At 40.0% G+C, this 25,905-nt stretch overlaps 1 protein-coding gene and 1 long non-coding RNA gene across 2 annotated transcripts in view; one reads left to right on the top strand and one right to left on the bottom strand.

Annotated features, from left to right (window-relative positions):
• The window catches only part of khdrbs3 (KH domain containing, RNA binding, signal transduction associated 3), a 153,483-nt gene extending 129,366 nt beyond the window's left edge, over positions 1-24,117 (bottom strand). Inside the window, exon 1 of the mRNA XM_082520722.1 lies at positions 23,643-24,117. Within this exon, the coding sequence (XP_082376848.1) occupies positions 23,643-23,733 (91 nt within the window). The 5' untranslated portion in view covers positions 23,734-24,117. The remainder of the gene's footprint in view (positions 1-23,642) is intronic.
• LOC309698366 overlaps positions 1-25,905 on the top strand; it is a 310,269-nt gene that overhangs the window by 174,978 nt on the left and 109,386 nt on the right. The window lies entirely within an intron of this gene.

Raw genomic sequence — 25,905 nt, 5'->3', positions numbered from 1 at the left:
TTGATGACCTGACCCTGAAGCATTTTTTAAGAGCAAAATGTGGTTTGAGGAGCACAACAATGAAAATGAGGTGTTGATTGGCCTGCAGATTCCATAGATCTGAAGCCAATCTAACATCTGCGGGACGAGCTGAACTGCAAGGTCAGCAAAGGGGGGAGCAACACAATATTAGGCATACCATTATGCCTGATCAATTATAACCAGTATTGCTCAGATTTAAAATCTATCAGTAAGCCAATACATGAACACCCCCACAGTCATAATGTGATTGGCTATATTTGTCCAGAACTGAATAACACCAATGAATTGCCACCATGACACCATGAGTTACATTTTTAAGAATCTGTTGTTTAAAGGTTTAATATGTTGCACAAAATTGGTCTTTTTTTTTTCTAGAAAATGCCCAGAACAAGAACTCTGCAGGACACAAGCAGCATTATTTTTATTAGATTTATATTTCGCCAAGTATTGTTCAGTTCTTCTATTATATGTGCCTATATAGCCTATATAAATGTTATATAAAGGTTTGTATAATTAACTCATTTTGCTCATACATATAAATATAAATATATATACCAGTCTATATAAGTGCCAACCCTTTTTCATGTTGACTAATGATGGCCGCCGACAGAAATTTAACAAGCAGACAGACAGAGATCAACTCCCAGGGCAGACTTTAACAAGCCTCTTACTGGGCAAATGCTGGGGTCAAACTTTACCAAGAAGCACTGCCAGATGGCACAATGAAGGAACCATCCGCTGGAGTGCCGAAGAACCAGCACTATCTTTTCATTACCAAGGCGAGAGTGGAAAACTGGGCTGGTTATGAGGGTCATATACCCTAATTTGACCCCTTGTTTGTGGCTTTTCTATTGCTTAGACTTAATGAATGATTTACAGCCAGCTGGAACAGCAGTGACATGTTAACAGGCTGACTGAAAAGCACGCTGCATCTGTTCTCAACGCTGTATTAATGAGAACGAGATAATTCATGTTTAAAAGCAGCCATCCTAAAAAAACACAAATTACAAATGGTGCCTTCTATTTTTAATGATTTTGTTGGCATGCTATGTGACAGGAGAAAAAGGGACACAAGAAACAGAGGAGAGATGCCCCTGAAAAAACTCTGAACACAATTAGGCTGTAATATCAAGCTCTTAAAATAGAGATGGGAGACACAGCGAAGCCAGCAGCCCGGCAGGACACGAGGAAAGGTCTCCTGGCACAGGTGGTAAATGAGCATCCATCTCCCCTCCTCTTCCTCCTCCTCTCCTAGTGCATTACAGGATAACTTCTCCTGCTCCAAAAACCCAGAAAATGCACTTAACTTTCATTTACTGATATCTCCACCACCCTCGCTCATTAAAGATTCATGTTCCACCAAAGCCCGCCCTGTTTTCTTTCTTTTTCTGTTTTTTCTGCTGTCAAAAGATGAGCGGGGCATTTAATACTTAACGCGACAAACAAGATTAATGATGTTTAATAGTTACTTAAAGGATGATGCTTGGAAGCAGGTCGCCTCTGTGTGTGACATCAAAACAATGCTTAAATGTAGGGATGTTTTCTGTAAGGATGTTTTCTAGTCCTGTTTATTATATTTGATCCTAATTGGATTTGCATTATCCTACACTGCATACAATGTTCGCTTTACTCCTGACACATGTTGTATATTTCAGTAACAGATTCATTCTGCAACACTGAACCAGCCTGTGGTGCAGACGACAGAAGTATTGTAGACATCAGAGCAGTGCCTAGACTTTTATTTTTTCTCACAGTTGGTGGGTGATAACTTCTGCTGCCTAGTAAAGTCCACTGCATTAACACTGCCACACAGAACTGGAGAATGTCCCAGTGTTGGCCTCTTGTTTGTCAAATTGTGGTTTCTGTTTTATTTATTGTTCACCTCTCTCATGTACACGTTCTCTAGAATCCAGCTGAAGGGTTAAAAGAAAAAGAAAATCCCTCCCATGTTTTTTACCAATCCCTTTTTCTACCTTTCGACTGAAAACGTCACGAGTTTGAGGAAAGATGCGAAGGAGGACTTGGTGAAATGAGTGCTCGGGGAATCTGATGACACCAAGACGGCACCAAATATGTGACAGCAGATGTGTCCAAACTACAAGCGGCAGGGAAGAGACAGAATCCAAAAACAGTCTGAAAAGAACATCAGGCCAAACTTACATGAAAGGCAAAAACTGTGATCCAAAAAACAAAAAAAACCTGGCATGAGGACACACATGAAGGTGCGGGAGCACGCTAGAAAGGGTGCGGAGCAAATGGAAGCATGGCTGTGCGCTGTATGCTGGGTGAGTAATCAGGGAAACAAAGGGAGGAAGTAGTAATAGCAACGATGAAACCAGGTGAGTCATTTGAAAATAATAAAACTGTGCGCATGTTGCATGAAAGTGGACAACCTAAAGACAAATTTACAGAGGCTGGAATTTAAATTTAAAAAAAGAAAGGCTACCAGTCACATTTATGAAATGAAATGTTAATAAATAAAACATGTTGCTCAGCCTGCTGTCCGCTCATATTCTCGCATCCCGCTGCCTTCCCGCTCCCTTTGTTAAAGCTTTCAGCATCTCCAAAGTAAAATCATGCAGAAATTTCTGGACATCATTCAGTTAGGAACCTTCCCAAACTAAACTGATTATCCAACCACAGCCTAGGTATCTTCTGTGCCTCCTTGGCTCGTTTTTTCGTTTCTTTTGCTGTCTTCACTCACATGAATGTATGTGATATAATTGTGCTGTATGTAGGTCTGTTGAATTAAAAGGTGCTTTACGAAATTATGTGCACTTTGACTGGTCATTGAGACAAAAAAAAGCCACAGCAGAAAGCTGACCAAAAAAAGAGGACCGTGTCAGTCAACAGACCTTTTAGTATCACTGCCCTGTAGCAAGAGTACATCTGTCTATCATTATCTGTTAGATCCTATAAGACATGCTGTAAGACAAAGGATGTTCCTGGTGACTAATTTCAACTTAACAAGGGAATAGTCTAAAACTAACAACAATCAGATGTTAAATTTGAGACCCGGTTAATGGACAATGTTAAAAACTCTCGAAACAAAGGCACTTGAAAGCTTTAATCACATCTATGGCTGGGTATCGTCACTGATTTCTAGAATCGATTTGATTCCGATTCACAAGGTCCCGAATCGATTCGATCCACGATTCGATTCAATTCAATTTGAATCTGGGAAATTTTGCCTCAGACAGTCAGAAATATTAAAGTTTAAATTTGTTCAGTATTGAACAGCAGAAATTAGGTTTTCTTTTCGGAAGTAAGTAAAAGGAAAAAAAAACGTTGGCCGACAGCGCTGTAAACAACGGTAGACTTGTGCGTAAACAAGCAAGCGAATAATGCAGAAAACAGATTTTTAGACGGGAAACTGTTCTTGAAGTATACTGAGAGCGAGAGAGAGAGAGAGAGAGAGAGCTGTGCATGAAGTGTGATTTTATTGGTGGAAGCAAAACAGCAAAAGTCAGAGGGAATCCATGACGATGTTTATGTGAAGCGTAGTTTGGATCTTCTTTTGCTGCTGGTTCGGTCAATATTGTTTGGAGAGAGATAAAACTAACAGCTTTAGAATCAGCGCATAAAGGGCGTAAACACAAAGCGCGGACCCGGCGAAACATCAGAATCAGCGAGTTGTCGGCTTTCAGCCCCGACCGTGTCCGTGCCGTCGGGTGAGAAAGGCGACATCTCACTGATTCTGATCTGCGGGTCTGCGCTTTGTGTTTACGTCTTTGTGCAGAATCCGTGTACTTGCTCTCATTTACTGTTTTAGCTGTTTGGTGGTTGTTGAAACTGAGATTCTGGCATTTCGGGCAAAATAAATTTATATTAAAAAATCGATTCAGGATTTGAATGAATCGATATCACGTTATCCAAGCCAGAATCGATTTTAATCGATAAATCGATTATCAAAACCCACCCCTAATCACATCCTTTAAAAATAAATAATTTAATTGCGCTTAACTGTGTGGCACTTGGCATCGTACATCGTGAACATTATACTCCAAACAGACAACAAAGAAGAATAAAAAAGTAACTTAAATTAAATAAGCTAATTTTAAATATGATATAAAAATATGTTACTACAAAAGATGTACACATATTATTAAAACATGACAAATTAACACCCAAGAAACGAAAAATTGTGATTGAAAAGTGTGATGATTGTGCCATTCTACTATTCATGTCTAAAAGGAAAAGAAAACAATAAATCATTTATCCATCCTCTTCTGCTTATCTGGGCCGTGGCAGGATTGGCACCCAAACCAGAGAAGCCCAGACATCCCTCTCCCCAGACACATCTGCACATAATCTTTCCAGAGTCTAAAGGGTCTACCCCAGGGCCTCCTTCCAGCAGGACAAGCCTGAAACACCTCACCCAGGGCATGACCACCTCGGCTGGCTCCTTTCAATGTGGAGGAGTAGCAGGTCTACTCTGAGCCCTTCCCAAATGACTAAACTCCCCACCCTATCTCTAAGGAAGATGCCAGCAACCCTTCAGAGGAAACTCATTGTATCCACTGAGTATCCAAGTAATTAACAATAATAGGGCTAGCAAAAAGATCATGCCTAGATTAACAAACTTCTGGCATTTTGCTACAACAATATTGTGGCTACAGCTCCACCTAGTGGCGGATGGCTGCATAACAACCATATTACGAACATTTACCAGCATTGAGCGTCATTAAAAATATTAACAATTCGATTAAATAACTAGTACACGTAGTACTTACTAGTGACAATAGCTAAAATTAGGCGTCTACTCGTCTAATCAACTTCTCGCGCACACCCCATTATAAGACAGTTTTCGCTATATTAAGGCTTACAGAACAAAAAGAATGCTCTAACATAGTTTGTTCCTAACAGGAGGGGGGGGGGGGGGGTATCAAGAAGCAAAGTTGCTCCTAGAAAGCTACATTTCTTATTAGTATTATTAAAAAATTTTAAAGACTTTAGTCTAGTCCCCACAAACTATAGATCCTTTTAGAATGTGCACATCGAACTCCACGGGTATGGTAATGCTAATTTTCTGCTGCAGAGCAGGTTATGGCTTCAGTTTGAGTTACTACAGCGATGCACCCCAATAAGAAGGACCACCTTCACAACCCTGAAAAAGCCTTGGGTAACCCACTAAGCCTGAAATCCTGCTCCGTAGTACAGGACTCTGGATCTCCAGCTGTCTTTTCTTTGAGACCGCCTCTACATCAAAAGTAGTCTTTTTGTTCATTTTCATCTGCCTGTCTGCTCTAAGTTTGCTTTGGGTCCTCTCCCTCGAAGAAAAACATAATAGAGGTATTTCTCACCCACGCAGAAATTGTGCCATGACAAGCCAAAGGACATGTTGCAACAAAGATTTACCGCACAATTGCCACATGCTGAGTCGTATTTTCAATGTGGTCAGGCTATTTGTGAGCCCTTGAGCCATTTTTTAGGCTTTGGTTGTGAGCCTTTGAAATTCCATGCTGAGGATTAGACTTGCAAAAGTAATAAGGAAGACTGTATAGTGGGCATATTAACTCTCTCACTATCAAGAGGGTGGAGACGGTGCTAAACTGTACAAATTCTCTACAAGCGACATCAAAAATTGGGTTATGATCTTCAGCCTCGGATATTTTTTCCATGTCACGCCGATGTTTGAGCGGTGCTTGAAAACATAATATTGTGCCTAACACATTATTTACTGAGAGTGTAGGTGACTTACACCATCTGTTTATAAAGCAACAGGCTCAGGCAGATGCTCTGCCAGCAAAGAGGCACAAGGTCCCCAGGCTTATCTTGGTAGAGGTGTGCTGCTGCTTCTCGGCACCAGCGAGGTGGAACGATAAACATAATTAAATTGAGTTGGATTACACAAAATGGATCGGATCAGTTGGGAAGGCGGAGAAGCTAATCCAGTGCAATCCTCTCTATAGAGGTGCCAACCACACAAAACGACATAAATAAAGAGTAGAGTGAGAAAGGGAAGCAGTGGCTGTCGTGGGGAGATCAAGGTGAGGCAGGGGCATAGAAAGAGCTCCTGCAAGTTCAAAAAAAAGAAAAAAAGGGGAGAAAAAAAGCTCCAAAGTTAAACATAAACTATAATAGAGCAGTTTAGTGCAAAAGAAAAAACTGGGCTGAAAATATATCTGATTCTCAAGTGCATCTCAAAGTAAAATAAAACACTCACGCGATAAAAGGATGTTTCCGAGCGTGCAGAATGTGTTTGCACAGCTTCCATAGCGTCAAAAATGAATAAGCGATGACTTTGCAGCACACCGGTCCTTTGAGGGAGTGGGAAATCACACTTATCTTTCATCGTATCAGTAACAACAAAAGATTTTGTTGGGGATGCGCAGTGCCACCCTTTTAAGCTTTTAAAACTGTATTTCAGATGGAGAAGATGAGATATGATGAGTCAACAACAGTGGACGTGGACTTTTTAAAAATTTTTATTTTATCACTAACACATCAACAGCAGCTCTCTATATCATAACTGCGTTTTTTTCTATTCCCACTCCCATTTCATTGCACTCACCACCCCCACCAGATTGCATTTTGCCTTTTGTAAGTGACTTTGGTACAATCCCCTTACAAATAACCTTTCCCCAGGGGAAAGAGGCTCTTACTTTCTCTACAGCCCTGCCAACCCTCTCCTTCTTTTATATCCCCATCCCTCTTTGTCTCTCAGCCTCAGGCGCAGCAAACAGATTGATACAGTCTGGGAGTTTCTACTGCTTTTCAAACTAATCCAATGTAATCCTGGTCTGTCTGCGTCCTGTCTTGGACACCGCTGTGGATCACATTATCGTCCAATAAAATTTTGATTAATGATCTCTATATATGTGATGTATGAAAGCTGAAATCTAGGCTGCACTGTTAAGGTGATGAAACGAGCTTCTCAGCATCAGTTCTGCAATAAGAGATCTAAACTGGCCGGTCTAGATGAACACTTTATTTTCTCTTGGCACGATGGGGACAGCCAATCATGATAGAAGGCATGGACCGATACAATTTTTTTTTATAACATTAAATATTTTACATATCAGTGAAATCATAAACAAGAATGGGAGCAAGATAAATTAAATGAAAATCTATTTACAATACTCGCCTAATTTTTTGGTTTGTGCTTCATTTCAGCACATTGTGAGTCTTTGCTGCACTTTGATGTGATTTGAATGTAGTGCGCCTTTTCTGCTCTCAGTGTAGAACCCCGCACGCACAGAGTGGAGCAGGCAAGAAAATGACACAAATGGCAAGTAAAACAATCTGTTCATTTTCCTCATGCTGCTGAACTGAACAGATATTGTATATTCAATTGTGACATATATTATCTGACAATGACAGACTAACACGCAGTCTAACAGTTTGCGTCTGACCAATATTTCATGCAAATATTGAATCAGTGCATCTTTAATCACATCAGCTATTTATATCATACTAAGACTGCACATATCAAAATAAAAAGAATCCAGTGTAAGGAGCCGTGTAGTTAACGCTCCAACGTAGCAGCAGAGTGTGGATGATGTGGATGATGGTTGCTGTTGCATATGTACTAGGGCTGCCACAAACGATTATTTTGATAGTCGACTAGTCACCGATTATTTTTGCAATTTGTCGACTAATCACATCACGTGTCCATTGGACGTAAAACATACAGCTTATTGCACCAGCATGCATCTGCTCTTATATAACTATCATTAGCTTACAGCTTTAAGTGTTTAAGGTATGTGCTAACTAAAAATAAAGACAAGATGATAGTTTATTAAATTTTAATGAAATTTGCCGATTGTTTCGGTGAAGTTTAATAAACGCAGCCATCTGCTCGTTGCTATCTAAAATATAACAGGACACTGGAGTATATTCTCGAGCATCTCACACTTGTCTGCTTGACGTTTGTTCAGCTGTGTAAAAACTATAACTTTAGTCTCAGCCAAACCGATTTACTCAGGAACAAATAAAATACTGAAAAAAGCCAAACAATAACATTTTTAAGTTACCTAAGTCAGCGGTCCCCAACCTTTTTTGTGCCACGGACCGGTTTATGCCCGACAATATTTTCATAGACCGGCCTTTAAGGTGTCACGGATAAATACAACAAAATAAAACTATTCGTAACACACGTGAAAAGACCCAGGAAAACCGAGTTAACGATAAAAACGATAACAAAATAACGCTGAAAACCGATAAAAACCATGAAAACTATACATTTCACACCTGAGCCTCAACTCTCGCGGCCCGGTACCAAATGACTCACGGACCGGTACCGGTCCGAGGCCCGGGGGTTGGGGACCGCTGAGCTAAGTGACTTATATATTATGTTTAACCTGAGTAGCGAAAGACGGCGGTGGGTTTGAAAACGATCTCGTCTTGATAAACTGAGCAGATATTTGAGGTTTACACAGTTACATTCTGGCCTGAAAATATGTTAAACGTTTATTTTGTGACCCAGATAGAATAACAAGAGTAATATTATAACTAACTAGCTGCCGCCATTGTTGGAAACTGAGCAGGGCTGCGCTATGAATTCTGGGATAGGTTGGGCCACGAAGTATACACCCGACCCATCCTTCAAATCTGTGGAAATGAAGGGCGCATTTGTCGGAGTCTTCGGCCTACAAATGCGGGCACAGGAGGATGCGGTTCCTGAATTTGGACAAAGCTACGATAACGGACACTGCTTCTTCTTCTTCGACATAAATATTCACTGAAAATCTGATATAGATACAACATTAATTCAGCATTTTAAGCTTTCATTATTTTGTTTATTAATTTAATAATTTTTGTTTAATTCTTTTGTTTAATTGTCTTGTTTATGCACAATTTTGAAAATATATTACAAATAGCCAAACTGCATGGAAAAACATTAATTTTTCAGGGAAAACAGTAGTTTTATTGTACCAATACCTGTATCTAAAATTTTAAACCATACCCAGTGCTGTCAAGGACCTAGCAACACACACTTATGGCTGATCTTCTAACCATAGAGGTGGAATATCTGCTTACAGCATACTGCTGCCTAAACAAGTGCGCTTTGCATTATTTAAGCAGCTCTGACCGTCCGCTTTAATTGAGTCTCCTCTTGGACAGCCTTCCTAGTAGACAGCTCGAGGCAGGCCCTCAGCAAGGTATGCAAGCCGGTCGAGGAGGAAAACGCACATTTCTGTGGCATGTGAAATATGAATGCAGCGTTTAGACCTGAGGAGCGTGTTCAACATGGAAATTTGACAGTCTCAACATTAAATCAACAAACTGAGCCCACGGCAAGCTTTGCGCCAGGTGGAGACTGTATTCTGTGAAATATGGTGATGAGATTGTGTGGACAATGATAGAGGTGCAAGGAAAGCCCAATGAGCCAAAAGCTGGAGAGTAATCATGCAATTATTAAGCACTGTGGCGTGGAATGAGCAAAAAAAGCGCCCAGAAAAGCCACAGCCCATAAGCTACAACAGGAATGCTCTTAGTATTGGACAGTGATGCTAAAACGATGCCTATTGGTAACGGCTTTAACCTCCTAGGACCTGGCGTCCACATATGTGGACATCACATTTTGGGTTATTTAGACCAAAATACTCAATTTTGCTCTACAAGGGCCTGATATCCACTTATTAGGATGTTATACTGCTGCTGTTCTATCAAACATTTAAACAAATATCCTCATATGTGGCTCTTATTTTTCATAAAAACAAAAATAAGGTAAAAAGAAAAAATCTCGTAATTCTTTGTTTTTACATTCATTGGGCCCCAATATGTCCAAATATCAAAGAGAAATTAAAAATGCATGCTGTGGAAGAGTTTGGGTCTTAGGAGGTTAAAAACAAAATTAACAAAAAAATAAACAAATAAAGCTCTTTAGTACATTAGTTAATGTTAGAAACAAAATTATAAACCTTTGATTTTATAAATTTAAGATACATCTTACTCAAGATTATTGCTATGTTTATGGAGCCAAATAATTTTGGCTCTTTTTTTTCTGATATTCATGGTATTTAGTACTTACTTGAGAATTACTTGCTAAGCGTACACTGTATTGTGCACATCAAGCAACCATGGCATTAACATCAGTTGCAGTCTTGTTTCTGTAGTGCACGTAAATATAAATAATTCTTATTTATCTTTTTACCGAGCTGTAGTTTATGATGGGCATATACTGAAAATGGCAAATGGAATATGGAGTATAACTGGCACATTGGTACACATGTGGTACATTGTAAAACCAAAACAGTGAGCTGAAAGCCACTAAAAGGCCCCATTTAGCTAGAGGAAAATACAGATAAGTGACATTTCTCATTGGGTTCATCACTTTAAGCAATTCCGTTTTCATTACATACATTTGTCATGGTTTTCTTCCAGGCCTTTAATGACATATATCAGCGGTCCCTAACCTTTTTTGCGCCACCGACCAGTTTATGTCCGACAATATTTTCACGGACCGGTCATTAAGGAGTCATGGAGAAAAAGACAAAATAAAACCAGTACTGGTAGCAAAAAAAAGAAGACTTATTCATAACACACAGGAAAAGACCCAGGGAAACTGAGTTAATGATAAAAACGCTAAAAAAATAACGATAAAAACCGATAAAGATAATCACATAAAGATAATCCCACCTGAGCCTAGGGGTGGGCGATAGAAACGATATAAGATAGAAACGATATAAATTTGGCCAACGATAGAGATTTTGACTATACCGCTCTATCGCGATAGCGCATGTTGATGATGTCATCAAGCGGCACCTGTTTTGGTTGAAACCATCGCAGCGGCTAAAACTATTATCATATGCAAATTATGCCGGGCGAAAGTCATATCAAAGAGATGAAGCACTTTTGAAATATTGGGAAAGCCAAAAACTGCGCTTCCTCCACTTCCGTAACATTGATTCATTAATGTTGAATTCTCTCGCAGCTGCTCTATTCCCATGTTGTTGCAGTATATTAATAACTAACCTCGTATTGTGGACGAATAATCTCAGTTGTTCTCTATCTGCTACCCCTGGGAAAAATTTTCAGAAATCACAATATCTCTTTCCACTGCTATGCGGATGATATCCAAGTCTATTTCCCTCTGGATTTGGATCTCCAATCCCCGCTATCGCCGTTGCTTAACTGCCTGTGTGATGTCAGAGACTGGCTATTGCATAACTCGCTTACCCTCAATGAAAACAAAACAGAAATTATCGTCTTTGGTAGCCATATGCCGTTGAAACAGCTATCGGGGACCTTAGGTTCTTATGCCAGTCATCTATTGTCTACTGTCAGAAATCTGGGAGTAGTCCTGGACAGTTCCCTCAAATTAGATAAGCAAGTGGCTGCAGTGGTAAAAACCAGCTTCTACCAACTACGCCAAATTTTGAAGGCAATGCCTTACCTACGACACAAGGACCTTGAAAGGCTCATTCATGCTTTCATAACCTCTAGACTGGACTATTGTAATTCTCTTTACTTAGGCCTCCAACTCTCCCTCATCCAACGCCTACAATTAGTCCAGAATGCCGCAGCACGCCTTTTAAGCGGCATTAGAAGACAGGATCATATCACTCCTATTCTAGCTAACCTCCATTGGCTTCCTGTCAAGTACCGTATTGTTTTTAAAATTCTTCTATACACTTTTAAAATCTTAAATAACTTGGCACCCAGTTATTTGATTGACCTTCTTAATTTATATATCCCTACAAGGGCACTCAGATCCTCTAATCAGGGGCTCCTAATGCAACCAATGTCTCGACTAAAGATGAAGGGGGATCGTGCCTTTGCTTTTGCTGCACCAAAACTGTGGAACAGCCTGCCGGTTGATGTCCGTGCGTCGGAAACTATTCAATCTTTCAAATCACGGTTAAAAACCCATTTGTTTAAGCTTGCCTTTCAAACTACTTAGCTTAATTTCTTCCCGGTTCGTGCTTGTTGCAATAGTACCATCCTATAACTGTATTTTTTGTTGTTGATTGTTTTCTTTTGCTGTAAACCTGTAAGTATGTGTGCGTCTGTGAAGCACTTTGTTGTACCTGTGACTTTTAAATGTGCTATAGAAATAAAATTGAAATTGAAATTGAAAATTCTCCTGACTGAAGTTTGGCCCGTGTATAGCATCCTGCTATGCGATTGCATTTGTCCCTGACCACCAGAATCCCTCACGTTAACTTTTATTGAGTGGAAGAAAGGTTGGCGTTCATCCTCCAGCTTCACTGTGCTAATGTTATGCTAACATAGCTATGTCGCTAGCAATCACGTAGCACAACATTATATACCAGGTAGTCCAATTTCAGTAACCCTGCAAACACCACTGCTGTTTGGTTTTCTTTCTTCATTTATGTCGGAAGTGGTAGCAGAGCTGTACGTTTTAATTAGTTTCAAAAATCTCTCAGTCAGAACATGGTATGTCATGTTTAGGTGTAAACTAGCGAGCTAACTTCCTGTTAACTTATAACTCCGTTAAATTTAATAACTTCTGTTTTCATGGATGCATGGATGTTAAACTTAATTGTTACACCTGGTAAAGCAGCAACGCTGATGATTTTATTAAAGATTAAGGAATTTAGACCGTTTTTAACTCTCAGTGTTCGTTTGACTTTGGGACCTAAAGGGACGGAGTTTTGGACCCAGATTACTCCGTGAAGCTCCTCACTACGGCAGCCGTAATGCTCTGACAATCCATCAAGCAGTGCGGCTTACCAAAGTTGTACTAAAACATTTTTCAACAGATTTCTGCACGCCAAAATCAGTTCGAGGTCAGTAAGCACAACCAGAATTCATACATAAGGCACACTCTCGATTTTTGAGAAAATTAAAAGGATTTTAAGTGTGCTTTATAGTGTGGAAAATACGTTATACAGAAGAAAAGAATATATCGCGATATATATCGTTACCGCACTTGCTTCAAATTATATGCGATATGAATTTTAGGCCATATCACCCAGCCCTACCCGAGCCTCAACTCGGGTATCAAACGACTCAGTACCGTTCCATGGCCCGGGGGTTTGGAACCGCGGACATACATAATAATTATTATTAATATTATTGTGCAACACAGGTGGTTTAATCACTAGCTCCTCTACTCTATATGTTGAATGAATCTTAAGGCAACCATTTTTTACCCCTTCAAGGGGGTAAACACATATGTATATTTTTTATGTATAAAAAATATATGTGTGTGTTCCTAAGCAGTAGAAGCTACATATTTGTACCATATTTGTAAAAGAACATTGCAATAATTTAATAAAATTGCATGAGCTGTAAGAATTGCAAACTATTAAATATAAGAAGTTTCTCATAGTTTTTATTTCTCATATAAAAAACAGCTAATAAGCAGCTCTGATACACTCATTTATAATTGTGTAGGAGTGTGCTCTATAGCTCATGAGTTACACTTTGAGATTTGTATTTGTTAGTCAACAATGTGTTATTTCTCCTTTGAAAACACACAAAGCCTAGCTTTAAAGAGAAAATATACGCCCACATGTATGGAATGAAAAATTAAATTCCACATACACCAGTATGTGGCTGAGAATAACGAAGCCCTATGTAAATATGTGCTTAATAAAAACACATCAACTTCTACCAGAAGAAGATATATATAACATATAATACAGAAAAGTTTAGTCATTTAAATTAAAAGGTGCTAATGGAATTGTAACATTGGGAAGTATACATTTATATGTATTGTTGTGAATTTTAAAATGGATGCATTTTCTAACAGCCATTCATACACAATACACACTTTTGGAAACAGAGACACAGTAAAAATCCATTTCTGTCTCTACAGTTGTCTACACTAATACTAAAGAGTTGGGTCTTAACTATGTGGACCACGTTGAAGGCCCAAAACAGATACATATACATATATTCATACTTCTTTGCAAATTTTGCCTCATTTTAAGGATTTTAAGGTTTACTACCAGTCTGTGTGTGGCCAAATAAGTTAAAATACTAACTTTACTTTTAGATTTTAAGGTTTTACTAAATTTAAAGTAGATAAAAAACATTTAATATGTTCTAAGAAGTATCTAACTCTGTCTCTGTCTTTAATATTGGTGGTGACTGCTGGGTTTTCTCTGGTAGTCAGGTTCCTCCCACAGGAGTGTGCTTTATTGCTTATGAGTTTTTTTTATTTGTTAGTCAAACGCTGTTTTTTTTTCTTTCGAAACTCACAAAGTCTAGCTTTAAAGAGGGAGAAATCCGCCTACATCGTTGGAACACAAAATCTAATTCCACATATATATCAGTAGGTGACTGAGAATAAAAACACGACTTGATAAATATGGGCTTAATGAAAACGCATCAACATCTATCAGTCTTCCTCATGAAGGCAACAAAGAAGCTATATATATATGTTTTATATATCTATAAAACAGCAGGTTGCTAATGGAAATGTTGCATTGTGAAGCAAATATGTATTGTTATGAATTCTAAAATGGACACATTTTCTTGCACACACTCATACTTCATATACTCACTCAGAGAAAAGGATGCAGGAAAAATCCATTTGTGTACCTACAGGAATAATCTACATGATTACTGACTGAATAAAATAATGACATGAATAATTATTGGACCTTAAGGTAACTATGTGCACCGTTTTAAACGTCCAAAAGGTTCATATATATGTTACCAGGCAGTAAAAGATACATATTTGCACCTGGAAGTAAAAGTATGTATCCTTTACAACACCAGGAAACATCCAAAGGACAAAAAAATTTTCTCTAAGAATTTAAGATTTGTTCTCCTGTCCTCTCACAGGGCAAAGATGTACATGCTAGGTAAGTATTCCCCAAATCTATTGTGGGTTCAGATACAAAATAAAGCTTTGAGGAGTCAGTAAAGTTAGAAAGGCCACATACATACCTACCCAACTCAAGAAATTACCTGAATAGGTACCCCTATGTCACCCTTTGTAAAGGGTCTTCTTGTTAAAATAAGTACCCCCTCAAAAGGATACAATAGACATACCTAAGGACAGAATATGCTTTGAGCACTCAGAAAAGTGTTTTATGAATGCAGTCTATTTACCATTCTAATTGATAACTAGTGATTGTGTTTGTTTACATGTACCAGTGTGACTCTATAACTTGAGTAACATTAACATACTCCAGGTTTTACATTTTAACTGTATTAAAGCTTATCAGGTGCACCTTCGAAGCGGCTCATTACTGCTGCCCTAATGAGCGAGAACATGCATTTCACATTAGCGGAGAAATCAAGAAAAATATGTGATCCGTCACGCCTGCAAACAAGCAGGATTTTGGAAATAGCCGGGGTGTGCCTGCGTTCGTCCTGGCCTACAATTCACCCCTGGATTCCAGTGGGAGCTGCTGCGAAGCAGGAGACGGCGCTCCGCAAACAGCCCTCAGCCACGGCAACGCTCTGCAGACTCGTCTGCATGCAAAGCCAGTTTCTGGAGCTCCGCTTTTCTGCTCACTTACAGTTCACTTGCGAGTTCACTACATCTGTGGGTCAGATCACCAGTCAGGTCATGGCCTCAGACAGATTCAGTGCTGTGGCTGCGCCTTCACCTCCACCTCGCTGTGTGGCTCAGCGTGTCGGCCCGCCGCAGAGCCGCAGATCATTATCACTATCAAGTACTGTTTCCCCAACAAAATGATATCTCTGCCTTTGATCCTATGCCAAAGCTTATTTCTGCACACTTTGGGCATTGTATCCCACAGATTGCTCTCACTCAGGACACAAAATCAAGCATGGCTAAAAATACCCTCTGTTCTTCTGATGAGACGGAAATGTATGAATTAACAATAGGAGCATCATGTCTGAATTAAGGTTACTTTCCCACACCTGCTCATTTTTTGCAGATGTTCTGTGTGTGTGTGTGCGTGTGTGCGTGCATGCGTGCGTGTGTGTGTGTGTGTGTGTGTGTGTGTGTGTGTGTGTGTGTGTGTGTGTGTGTGTGTGTGTGTGTGCGTGCGTGTGTGTGTGTGTGTGTGCTTGTAGCTGTTAGGGGTTTTTTTTGATGGGAAAGCTAGCTCAGGCTGTTAATGTAATCCAAACATTGTGCCAGGCTCCCGCTGTGGAGTATCCAATTAAAAAAAGCATCTTATGTGTGGGACTGAGGTTACAATGTCCAAACTGGGCCAGAGGTCCTGAAAGATTCAGAGCGGGCTGCATGCAGCTCTGCAGACACATCCTGAACAAAGAGAATACATCTGCTGCAAGGAGACACTTGTTTACAACTAGAAACCCACACAAAAACATGACTGTCTGTCCTTTGAAGCACAGCAAATTTTGTTTCAATGATCTTTAATAATCAAAGGTGTACACAAAAAGTTTGTATCTTCTGCCTGATATTGTGGAGGACTGCAAAAATGCCACGGTGGGTGGTACAACTCCAAGGTGATCAAGGCTGTCAGCTTTACCTCCTTTTAATATTTAGCTCATCAGTGTGCATCGAGGCTGCAACGTCAAACGAGAGCTGAAAAATCTTTGAATCTCTCGCATTTTCGTCACATAGTCTAGCACCTCACTTTAGAGCCAAACAAAATGAGTTGACAGCGAGGAGCTAATCAGGAGTAGAGTAACACCTACACGCAGAAAAAAAGCTTACATTTCCAAAAGCATTATCAACAAGACTGTCAATAATGTGTCTTTAAAGTTGTCCTCTTTTTTTCTCTATGCTTTTATGTAACTTTCTTTTTGAATTTTGTTGTCATGGCTTGTGTTTGGTTTAAGACATCCATCTGTAACACTTTTCTCTACTCCATCAAAAACAAGTAAGTAAAGGTTCATCCAATATTCATTTTCTTTGTTGATGCTGTACTATTAAAAAGACAAGGCCTGGTCATTTGTAAAGAAGTTTGCACTCATTTCCATTATTATTACTATTAGGGCTGAACGATATATCGCATTTGCGATAATATCGCGACATGATCAAGTGCAATTTTCTAACCGCAAAGGCTGCGATTATACTGCGATTATATTATACAATTCATGGGCTGCATCCTCCTGAGGCCGTATTTGTAGACCGATTACGTCACAGCGACGCGCCGAAGGCTGTCCAAATTACTACCATATCCCAGAATTCATAGCGCGGCCCAGCCAAACTCCAGTTTCCAGCAATGGCGGCCGCTACTAAGTTTTAAAATTACTCATACTAATCTTTCTGGGTCACAAAATAAACTTTTAACATATTTTCAGGCGAGAAAGTAGTTGTGTAAACATCAAATATCTGCTCGGTTTATCAAGATATCCCATATTTGCAAAAGTGCTTCGACGTTTTCAGAGGCGTCTGCTACCCACCAGCTCGACAGCTAGCCGGGAGCTCGAGGGTTACTGATGCGGCCGAGAACGGCACAACTCCCGGCACATCATTTTCAGATCACCGCGGAGTTTCGCTGCTCGGGTTAAACGTAATATATAAGTCACTTAGACAACCTAAAAATGTTATTGTTGGGCTTTTTTCAGTGTTTTGTTTGTTCGTGAGTAAATCGGTTTGGCTGAGATTAAAGTTATTAGATTAGATAAAATAAAACTTTATTAATCCCCCGGGTGGGTTCCTCCTTGGTTTTTACACAGCTGACTAAACGTCAAACAGAAAACTTATTAAACAGAAGTATGAGACAGTCGAGAATTTACACCAGTGTCTGGTTATATTTTAGATAGCAAGAAGCAGACGGCCGAGTTTATTAAACTCCACCGAGACAGCGGTGACGCTAATCAGAACTAGACCGTCCAATTTCACGCCTTTAAACTTTAAAGGCGTGTTTGTGTGTGTGTTTATACAATTGCTATTATGTTTGCACTTTATGTGTAATGTTACTGACTACAGAGATCAGTAAGATGTGTGTATTTTTTATTTATTAGTTTTATTTATTTAATATTATTTTTTAATTGAATGACTGTCTAGTAGTTCACAGATGTCGAAAAACTGAGTGTGGTAAAGCCACTGATTTTTTTTATGTATATTTCTGCAATCTGCACATTGTACTGACTTTCATTTTAATGTTTACACCAGGGTTCCTTGTCAGCACTTTATGCTCAGATGTTTGTAAGCTAAAAATAAACTATTGTGTATGTTCAAATATACTGTTGTGATTGAAGAAGTTAAATAAAAATGTCAGTCATCAATTCATGCATCACCTCATGTCATCATAACAGAGGTCTGTCTTCCAGGAAAGAACAGTTTAAAATTAATGTAATATAGTATTGGCCATACTATATGATGTATTGCTTGTCTTTGTTTAATAATACAGAAGACAAATACCTTAAAAAATAATCGCATATCGCATCGCAATCGCAATCTTGGGGCAAAAAATCGCAATTAGATTATTTTCCATAATCGTTCAGCCCTAATTACTATTAATATGTAGAATTTGTAGACAGGGGAGGATTTCTAGGACCTCATGCTTTATAGTTTCCATAGCCCTGACCAATCACATTTGAGCAGGCTTTGCTGCAAGCAGGTAACTGGCCTATCGGACATCATGTGGCCTTTAACTTATCTAATTTTGCTAATTTGGCAAAGCAGCTGATGAGTTCCCAGACTGAGTTTAAACAAATATAAAATGTATTAACATATCATATGTGCTAACCATAACTTTAATACATTTTGGGAGAGCAGCACCAACAGTAGCAAATGGTGCTTTGCAATATCAAACTGACAAAAAATACAAGAATCTAAATTATCTGTTGAGATTATTTAAAATATAACACTAAATGTTATATTTAGCTACAGCTCAGGTGGTAGAGCAGGTCATCTACTGATCGGAAGGTTGGTGGTTCGATTCCTGGCTTCCCCTAGTCTGCATGCCAAATATCCTCGGGCAAGATACTAACCCCAAATTGCTCTCCGATGCATCCATCGGAGTATGAATGTGTGTGAATGTTAGCTATAAAGCACTTAGAAAAATGTGCTTGTGTGAATGGGTGAATGCACAAGTTGTGTTAAGCGCTTTGAGTGCTCAGATGAGTAGAAAAGCGCTATATAAGAACCAGTCCATTTACCATTCAGGGCATTTATTTTTTTTTACATAGTTTAATAGTATCATTCACATCATAACATAGCTCAAAAGCTTCTGTGTTAATTACAGTTAGGCGTGTCCACAACATAGACAGCATAAGCAAGGTAAACTGTCAATAAAATCCATAGAACTGCACAGTTAGGTTTGAAAACTGTTCCATAATTTGAGGTCTGCACTTTTGACGTTGAAACAGAGAGTCAGTGGGACTGTGTCTTGCTGCTACATCATCTTAAATCAGTCATGTGATTTGGCCATTTGTTGACTCTCGAGACTTAATTATAAAATGTCTCATTAATCCTAACCTTTTAATATGTGTATATTCACATGCTAACCTTGTTGTAACTAGGGTTTCTACAACAAGCAAAGCCAAACAGACCTCAGCTGACCTGTGCTGCATCTATCCACTGGGAATTCCCGGTCACAACAGGTGGAAACAAACCCAGCCTCAGAGCTAGTCTACGCCTAGTGCCAGTCCCAAGATCGGATAAATAGGATGGTTGCACGATGAAGGGCCTCCTGTCTAAAATGTATGCCAAATCCATTGGATCCATCAACTGTGGCAATCCCTTGGAAAAAGCTTCCCAACGCCCCCCACCTTTTTCTCCTCCTGTTTGCACAGGGACTGTAGCTGCTGGTCTCTCTGCACTACCACAAAATTAAGAATTAACAATTGCATCGCACTTCATGAATCCTGTACAACACTGTATCAAGTCCCTTCTCCCCTTATAGTCACCAGGGTCTGGCAACTTTTCTAATGGAAAGACAGTGGCTCCTAAAATTTATTTTTACACTCTAAATTTATTTTCCTGTATTCTATGTGCATTACTACAGTGACTGTAAGCTAGGCTTCCAGACCTGCAGGTGATGTACAGCTGAACACTGCACCTGAACGCCTCCTGTGCAGACCCACGCAGAGCACCAGAGCTGCTGCTCTGCTAACATTCTGCACGCTGCGCAGACACACACGGCTTAAAGCAGATTCATTTCCCCCAAGTCAGCAAACAGTCCCACCTTTATCTATTATTTTACCGCACATTACTTCTTAGATGCTTTGATGTCATCACTCGGGTAGCATGGCTTGCTAGATTTCTCCAATTTGCATCTCCACTGAGTGAAGAGAACAATAAAAGCCTTGTTCACTAAGGAGAACAAAGCACACAGTGGATCACATCAAATATGAATTGAAGCGAAGTAGAATTCCAGTAATAATGTGAAATTTAAGATTGTTTCTAAGATCCTGGATGAACTTTTGCTCTCAAAACAACTAGTTAAATTCACAATGGAAATAACAATTTTTTACAGTCGTGATTTCATGTTAATAACAGACGCACTTCCTGCCACATGAGGTGTTTTCGTACCTGGAAGCACTTCATTAGTATGCTGCTGAGGATTTTTCATTCCAGGCAGACTGTTAGTCCTGCTTGTCTCTTGTTTTGGCTTAAGATATTCCTCCAGCTCCAAGAGCCTGATGCTGCCTGTATGCGGCTTGTCACAGGGGGAAGAGATATGCTCTTTGCGGGAGAGGAGCTTTGCGAATGGCTCAAACTTATCAAAGCAGTCCGCCCCGTCCCCGAGCTTCCAATACAATGCCCCCCTAATTTTTCCTGAATGGAAGTCTCTCCAGACCTGGAGTAATCTCATATTCGCCGTGTGCACGCAGTAACTCCAGTTACTCCGGCTCTGTTCCCTGCATCCCCTGCCAATTGCATAATCAAGTCCAGAACTCATCAGCAAGATGGCAGAAGAAGTGCTCTATTAAGCCGCATCGTGTTCCATCTGTTGTGTAAGAGAGAGATAACAGTATTTACAGTTTTGGAGTTGTGGCAGACTGTTTCGGCCAAATTTTGTGCACCGCAGAGTACCGCTTACTTCATAAAATGTCACGGATTAATTCTGCCACTGCGACAGCGTCCAAGTGCAATCTTTGCCCTCGACGAAAATATCGCCAACTAACTTTATTGGAAGTACTACATTAAGAACTTGTTGTACAATATTTTACTTCACACTCTTTTTTTTTATTTCTTTTTTGGCATATCCTGGCCCATACTTTAAGTATTCACTCACTTTTATTCCATTCCGGTAAGAGGCTAATATTTGCTAGAACTCTACAGAAGACCTGCCATGTGGATAAAGGTCTTTAAGAGAGAGTCTGTCACAGAGGTGGCTGGTAAGTGTCTTTCAACTAGCATTAAGGATTCGGTGCTGCCATCTTCCCTCTATCAGCAAGGGAAATGAGTGTTGTTAGAAAAAAAAAATCTAACCTAGATCTGAAAAGGAGCTGATAACCAAAAGTGCTGAGTGAAACAAAGGCTTATCTGCCTTACTGAGTGGAATGAATTTACCTTACTGTACATGAATCAGCTCAATGAAAAATGCTGCTTTTTCAAATAAGACCCAATGGTTGATATTGTGAGGCCTCCAAAATATACAGACCTAACAGAGGACAGTTACTCTGTTAGTCTAGAGTCACTTCTGTTTACATTTCACTATATATAAAAAAGGAGATCAAAGCCTTTTGGCTCTTGCATTTTTCATTGTCTACCTTCCAGTAAAGAATGTGCCACACTTTTAAACCAGTCACTTTCATCAGTAGGCTGTGAGACAGAGCAGCGCAGTGGAATAGTTTTATTTATAATATTGTGCAAAAACCTGTTAAAACAGAAAGTCAGTCACAGAGTTTGTGCTTTACACTGTGCTATCTATATTTTTAATATTTAGGAGCATGTATAGGAGTGTAATAGAAGTATAATTGCTTCATTTTTCTGTGTACGCTTCTGTCCTTGCAGGACCTTGTAGAAAAACAAGGTGCAACACTCACTGGACTGTTAACGGGACATGGAATATTTAACACACCTGACTTTTACATAAAACCACCATGTTTTTATTACGATTTACTCCGAAAAGAATTTGAGCAAACTGACCTAAAGAAAAGTTAGTTAACCTAAAGTTAATCCCATCCAAGTTCTTTATTTTCGATGTGCCGTACTTAAGGACGAGTCAAGACCTTGACATCTCTAATTTTAAGTTAGATACCCATTACACAACCTCAATACAGTAATCTTTATAGTACGTACAGTCAGAAAATGTTGGCATAAAGGACCCATTTTTAACTAAGTGTTTACATCGTGTGTTAAGAGACAGCTTGTGTTCATATCCCCCCCACACTGCAGCACATTTGAACAATATTAACAATGATCATCTCAGTCATAGTGGCCCATTAGCAGCTCAATCTTTACACTGTTCTCGCACACGCAAACACTGGGAGCCGCAAAGCACATCTACACTAATCAATCTTTGTCCTCAACACAACTAAAACAACCAAGGCAACAGCACAAATTTAGAGATTTGGACGCAAAAGTGAAAGCTCAAACAAGTATGCACAACTATACTCTTCACTAGGTGTGCAAAACAGACGGAAAACTCAAAATAATTAAGTACATTTTAAACACCTGCATACATTACATTAAAGAGCCTATTTTAAATTAAGGGCCCACCCATTAACTGCTTTCCTGATTTCCCTTTTCCTGTCATTTTCAGATCACTTTACATGTTCTTTTATATTGGCTCAAACAACCAGGGATCAAAATAACCTGTAAACTGATTGTAACTATGGCAAACTCCAGCATCTTAACACCATTGAACTTGATTCGTGCCTGGCTTTGCTCTGAGCCCCAGCGAACCCTTTTAACCCTGAGATCCCCCAAGTTTGCGAGACAGCGAGTAGAACTGGCGCAGCTGTCGGCATAAAAAGAGCTGGGATTCAACAGAATTAGTTACAACCCAGAAGGACTGCTTACAGACCTGGGCTCCTTGTCTCGTCTGTTACCTGTAAAGGCACCAACAGCCTGCTCGACTCTCGAACAAAGCCCGTGAGTGCTGCTTGAAGGATGCACTTGGCTGCTGTAAAAGCACACTCCTTAGAGCTCAGGAGTCTCCAGAAAGTGTTTGCAAGAGAAAAAGGGGGGGGGGGACCCCGACAGCTTCAAAGCAGGACCCTGTGCAGCGGATTAATTAAAGCGTCTGCATGCGAGCGCTTTTGTCGCTCCATCCACACACACACACCATTTCAGTCACGTCCGTGTCTTCAAAATAGGAAACACTTCTATCTGAATAAAGAGCGATTATTCCTGCGCTGGCACCACAGCTCACACATGTCAGCACGGGGATAGAGATGAGGGCAGCCTGTAAACTGAGATGTCATTCCGTTCCTTTCACGAACTGCAGGCTAGCATTTCACGGTATGCCATCAGAAAAAGAAAAAAAATATATAGGATATTCAGATATTCACTTTACCGGCATTTCCCCGGCTTTATGACATATCATATCCACTAATTGCAAACTAATTAAGACGAGCTGAAATGTCATCATTCACGCCAAGGCTTGGCCAATTTAAAGGTTTGAAGGTGCAGTGTTTAGTCTCTCCTGCCATATTTTATTCACTACTGGAGGCTAAAGCACAGTGTGAGCATGAAAACTTGGCAAAAACAGCCCTGTTGCTAAAAAGCACCTGGCTGTGCTAGTGTGACCAAGGGGAAATTTGTAGGTACCTCTTATTTTTAACTCAAAAGTGGGCGGACTGCTGATGTCGTGTAGCCTGGAGACCAAACGTTAAAAACTAAAAGTTCTTACTAAACATTTTTCGCGCAGCTCAAGTGTTTACTTCAGTGTTTATCCAGGGACGCTTACCTTGATCCAGTAGCCGCAGGGAGTGCTGAAAAGACGGATCCAGCGTGTCCTTCTCTGCCATGAGCTCCGGTAAGTACTTTTCGCTCCCCATCTTGTCCTGCGCTGCTTTCTGGGCTTCCAGCTACACTGCTCAAACGCAATTCAAGAAAAGATCAAAACAAAAACTTGCTCGGCGTCCAGGAGGCTCCAAGTTGGGAATATTTGTGTGGGGGGAGGAAAAAACGCGGGCTCTAATGTCATCCGCGCTCGCGCTAGAAGAGCATTTCCCAGTCCTCGCGGAATACACACACACTCTCTCTCTCTCTCTTTCGCACGCGCGTGCGCGCACACACACACAGTGAGCGTTTAAATTTGAACGGTAGGTTTTATCCCATCCAAGCAGAAGGCAAAGCCCAGCTACGCATTACACCCGGAGCGGTCCTCTCCTCTGTGGGTGAAGGGGCTCTTTGAAGCTCCCTCTGTTGTATCCAGAGCTGAACCGAGGCGGAGGCAGTGATTGGTCGCCGCGCGCTCACGTAGCGGGCGGAAGGGGGCGGAGCGACACTTGGGAGCTGTCCGCGGTGCTGAGTCCCGCAATTACCATATCATTATCATAAAATCACCATGAAGAGTGGCAATTGAGAAACACCCAACTAAAGCAAACACTCCAAGAGTAAGAGTGTGTTTTGTTCTGTGCAATGTAAATAATGCACATTACTTCCACTACAGCTTATTACACTCTAAAGCCCCTTTATTTTTCAAGATACACAGCACAATTTGCAACGAGTAAAAAGATGCTATTAGCATAATAAGTTTGTGTTTGAGCACTGGGAGACACAATAAGGGTGTCTAAACCAGGAAAGTGTAAGTTTCAGAACCAGTCTACGACAGCCATTCCTTGTTATATTAATCCGTACCGAAATTAGTTGGCAGTCCAAGATGGCGGCACTGAACTTTACTGCTGAAACATTAGTAAAGCTGTAAACTTTTACTCTGTACTGCCACCGTTGTGTATTTTTTGTCTAACTAACTAAGCCATATGCAGAGCACTGATAAGTACTATGCTGATATTACTACCGGATTGACTCTACCTTGCTAAGAACCAAAATAAATCCTGTTTTACTCGCTCCTTGTGGAACACGGTCACTAGCGGCATTCAAGTTCTGAGGTATCTGGAATGCAGTCTTAGAAACACTACAGAAACTTCCATTTTTGTATTGTTGCGGTTGAAGGCAATGACTATTATCACTTTGCTGCTAGAAATTCTCTGCTGCTGCTCACTTCATGACTGAAGATAATGGATTCTATAAAGCAACCCATGGTGTTGTGATGTCCCTAATACTAACAGAAATGCATTTTACTGCAATTGAAACCTATAAAAATCAAAAAATAAAACTCAGTATGTCTCAGCCACTTTTATCAAAAACACAATGAACATTTCCAGAAGTTGTTTACCTCACCAAATGTACATTTTGGGGAGTTTTTGTACTCCATGGGACCCCCATTCAATATTATACCTACAATATCTCCTGAGCTCTTCCAGAGAGAGGGAGACATCCATTATATTTGAAGTTCATCAAAGTGTACATCACACACTTCATTTCCTGCATTCTGGTGAATTTTTATGCACCAGGTGACAGCACATCATAAACTGGAATATAATGCAGGGAGGTTCAGGCATTCTCAGCTATTCTCATTTTTTAATATTACGCCTGCTGAGTCAACACACAGGACTTCTCATGTTGGAATATTGGTTAATATAAGAGAGGAAAACAAACAAGCAATGAGAGAAAGGAAAAAAAAACAAAAAACAGAAAAAAAAAACCCAAAATAACAAGCCACAACCTGGGAGGGATTATGATATTAACCAACCCTTTCCATAAGAACCACACAGAAGTTGGCTACAAGATCACTGAGCTTCACATTCCTGTTAACACAGACAGAAGTTTGAATGTGTTCGTACTTTGTAGAAGTGCGCTATCTGTACATTGGGCCACACCTCTTAATCTTCCACAAGTGTATAAAATCACACACCTAGCAATGCAGTCTGCCTTTGAAAGCATTTGTGAAAGAAGGAGTCAGTCTATAGAGCTCACTGAAATCAAATCAAATCAAATCAAATCAAGTGAAGTACTTCAGTAGGATGCAAGAAGTGTGAAATTTCTTCCCTCCTAAATATTCTATGATCAGCCCAAAGTGGTATCACTGCAAAGTGGAAGGATTTAGGAACCATGGCAACTCAACCAGGAAGTGGTGAACCAGGTAAAGTTACAGAGTGAGGTAA

This window comes from Aulonocara stuartgranti (genome assembly GCF_965226115.1).
Source record: "Aulonocara stuartgranti genome assembly, chromosome: 22".
NCBI classification, from domain to species: Eukaryota; Metazoa; Chordata; class Actinopteri; order Cichliformes; family Cichlidae; genus Aulonocara; species Aulonocara stuartgranti.
This window is presented reverse-complemented; position numbering and strand designations above follow the sequence as displayed.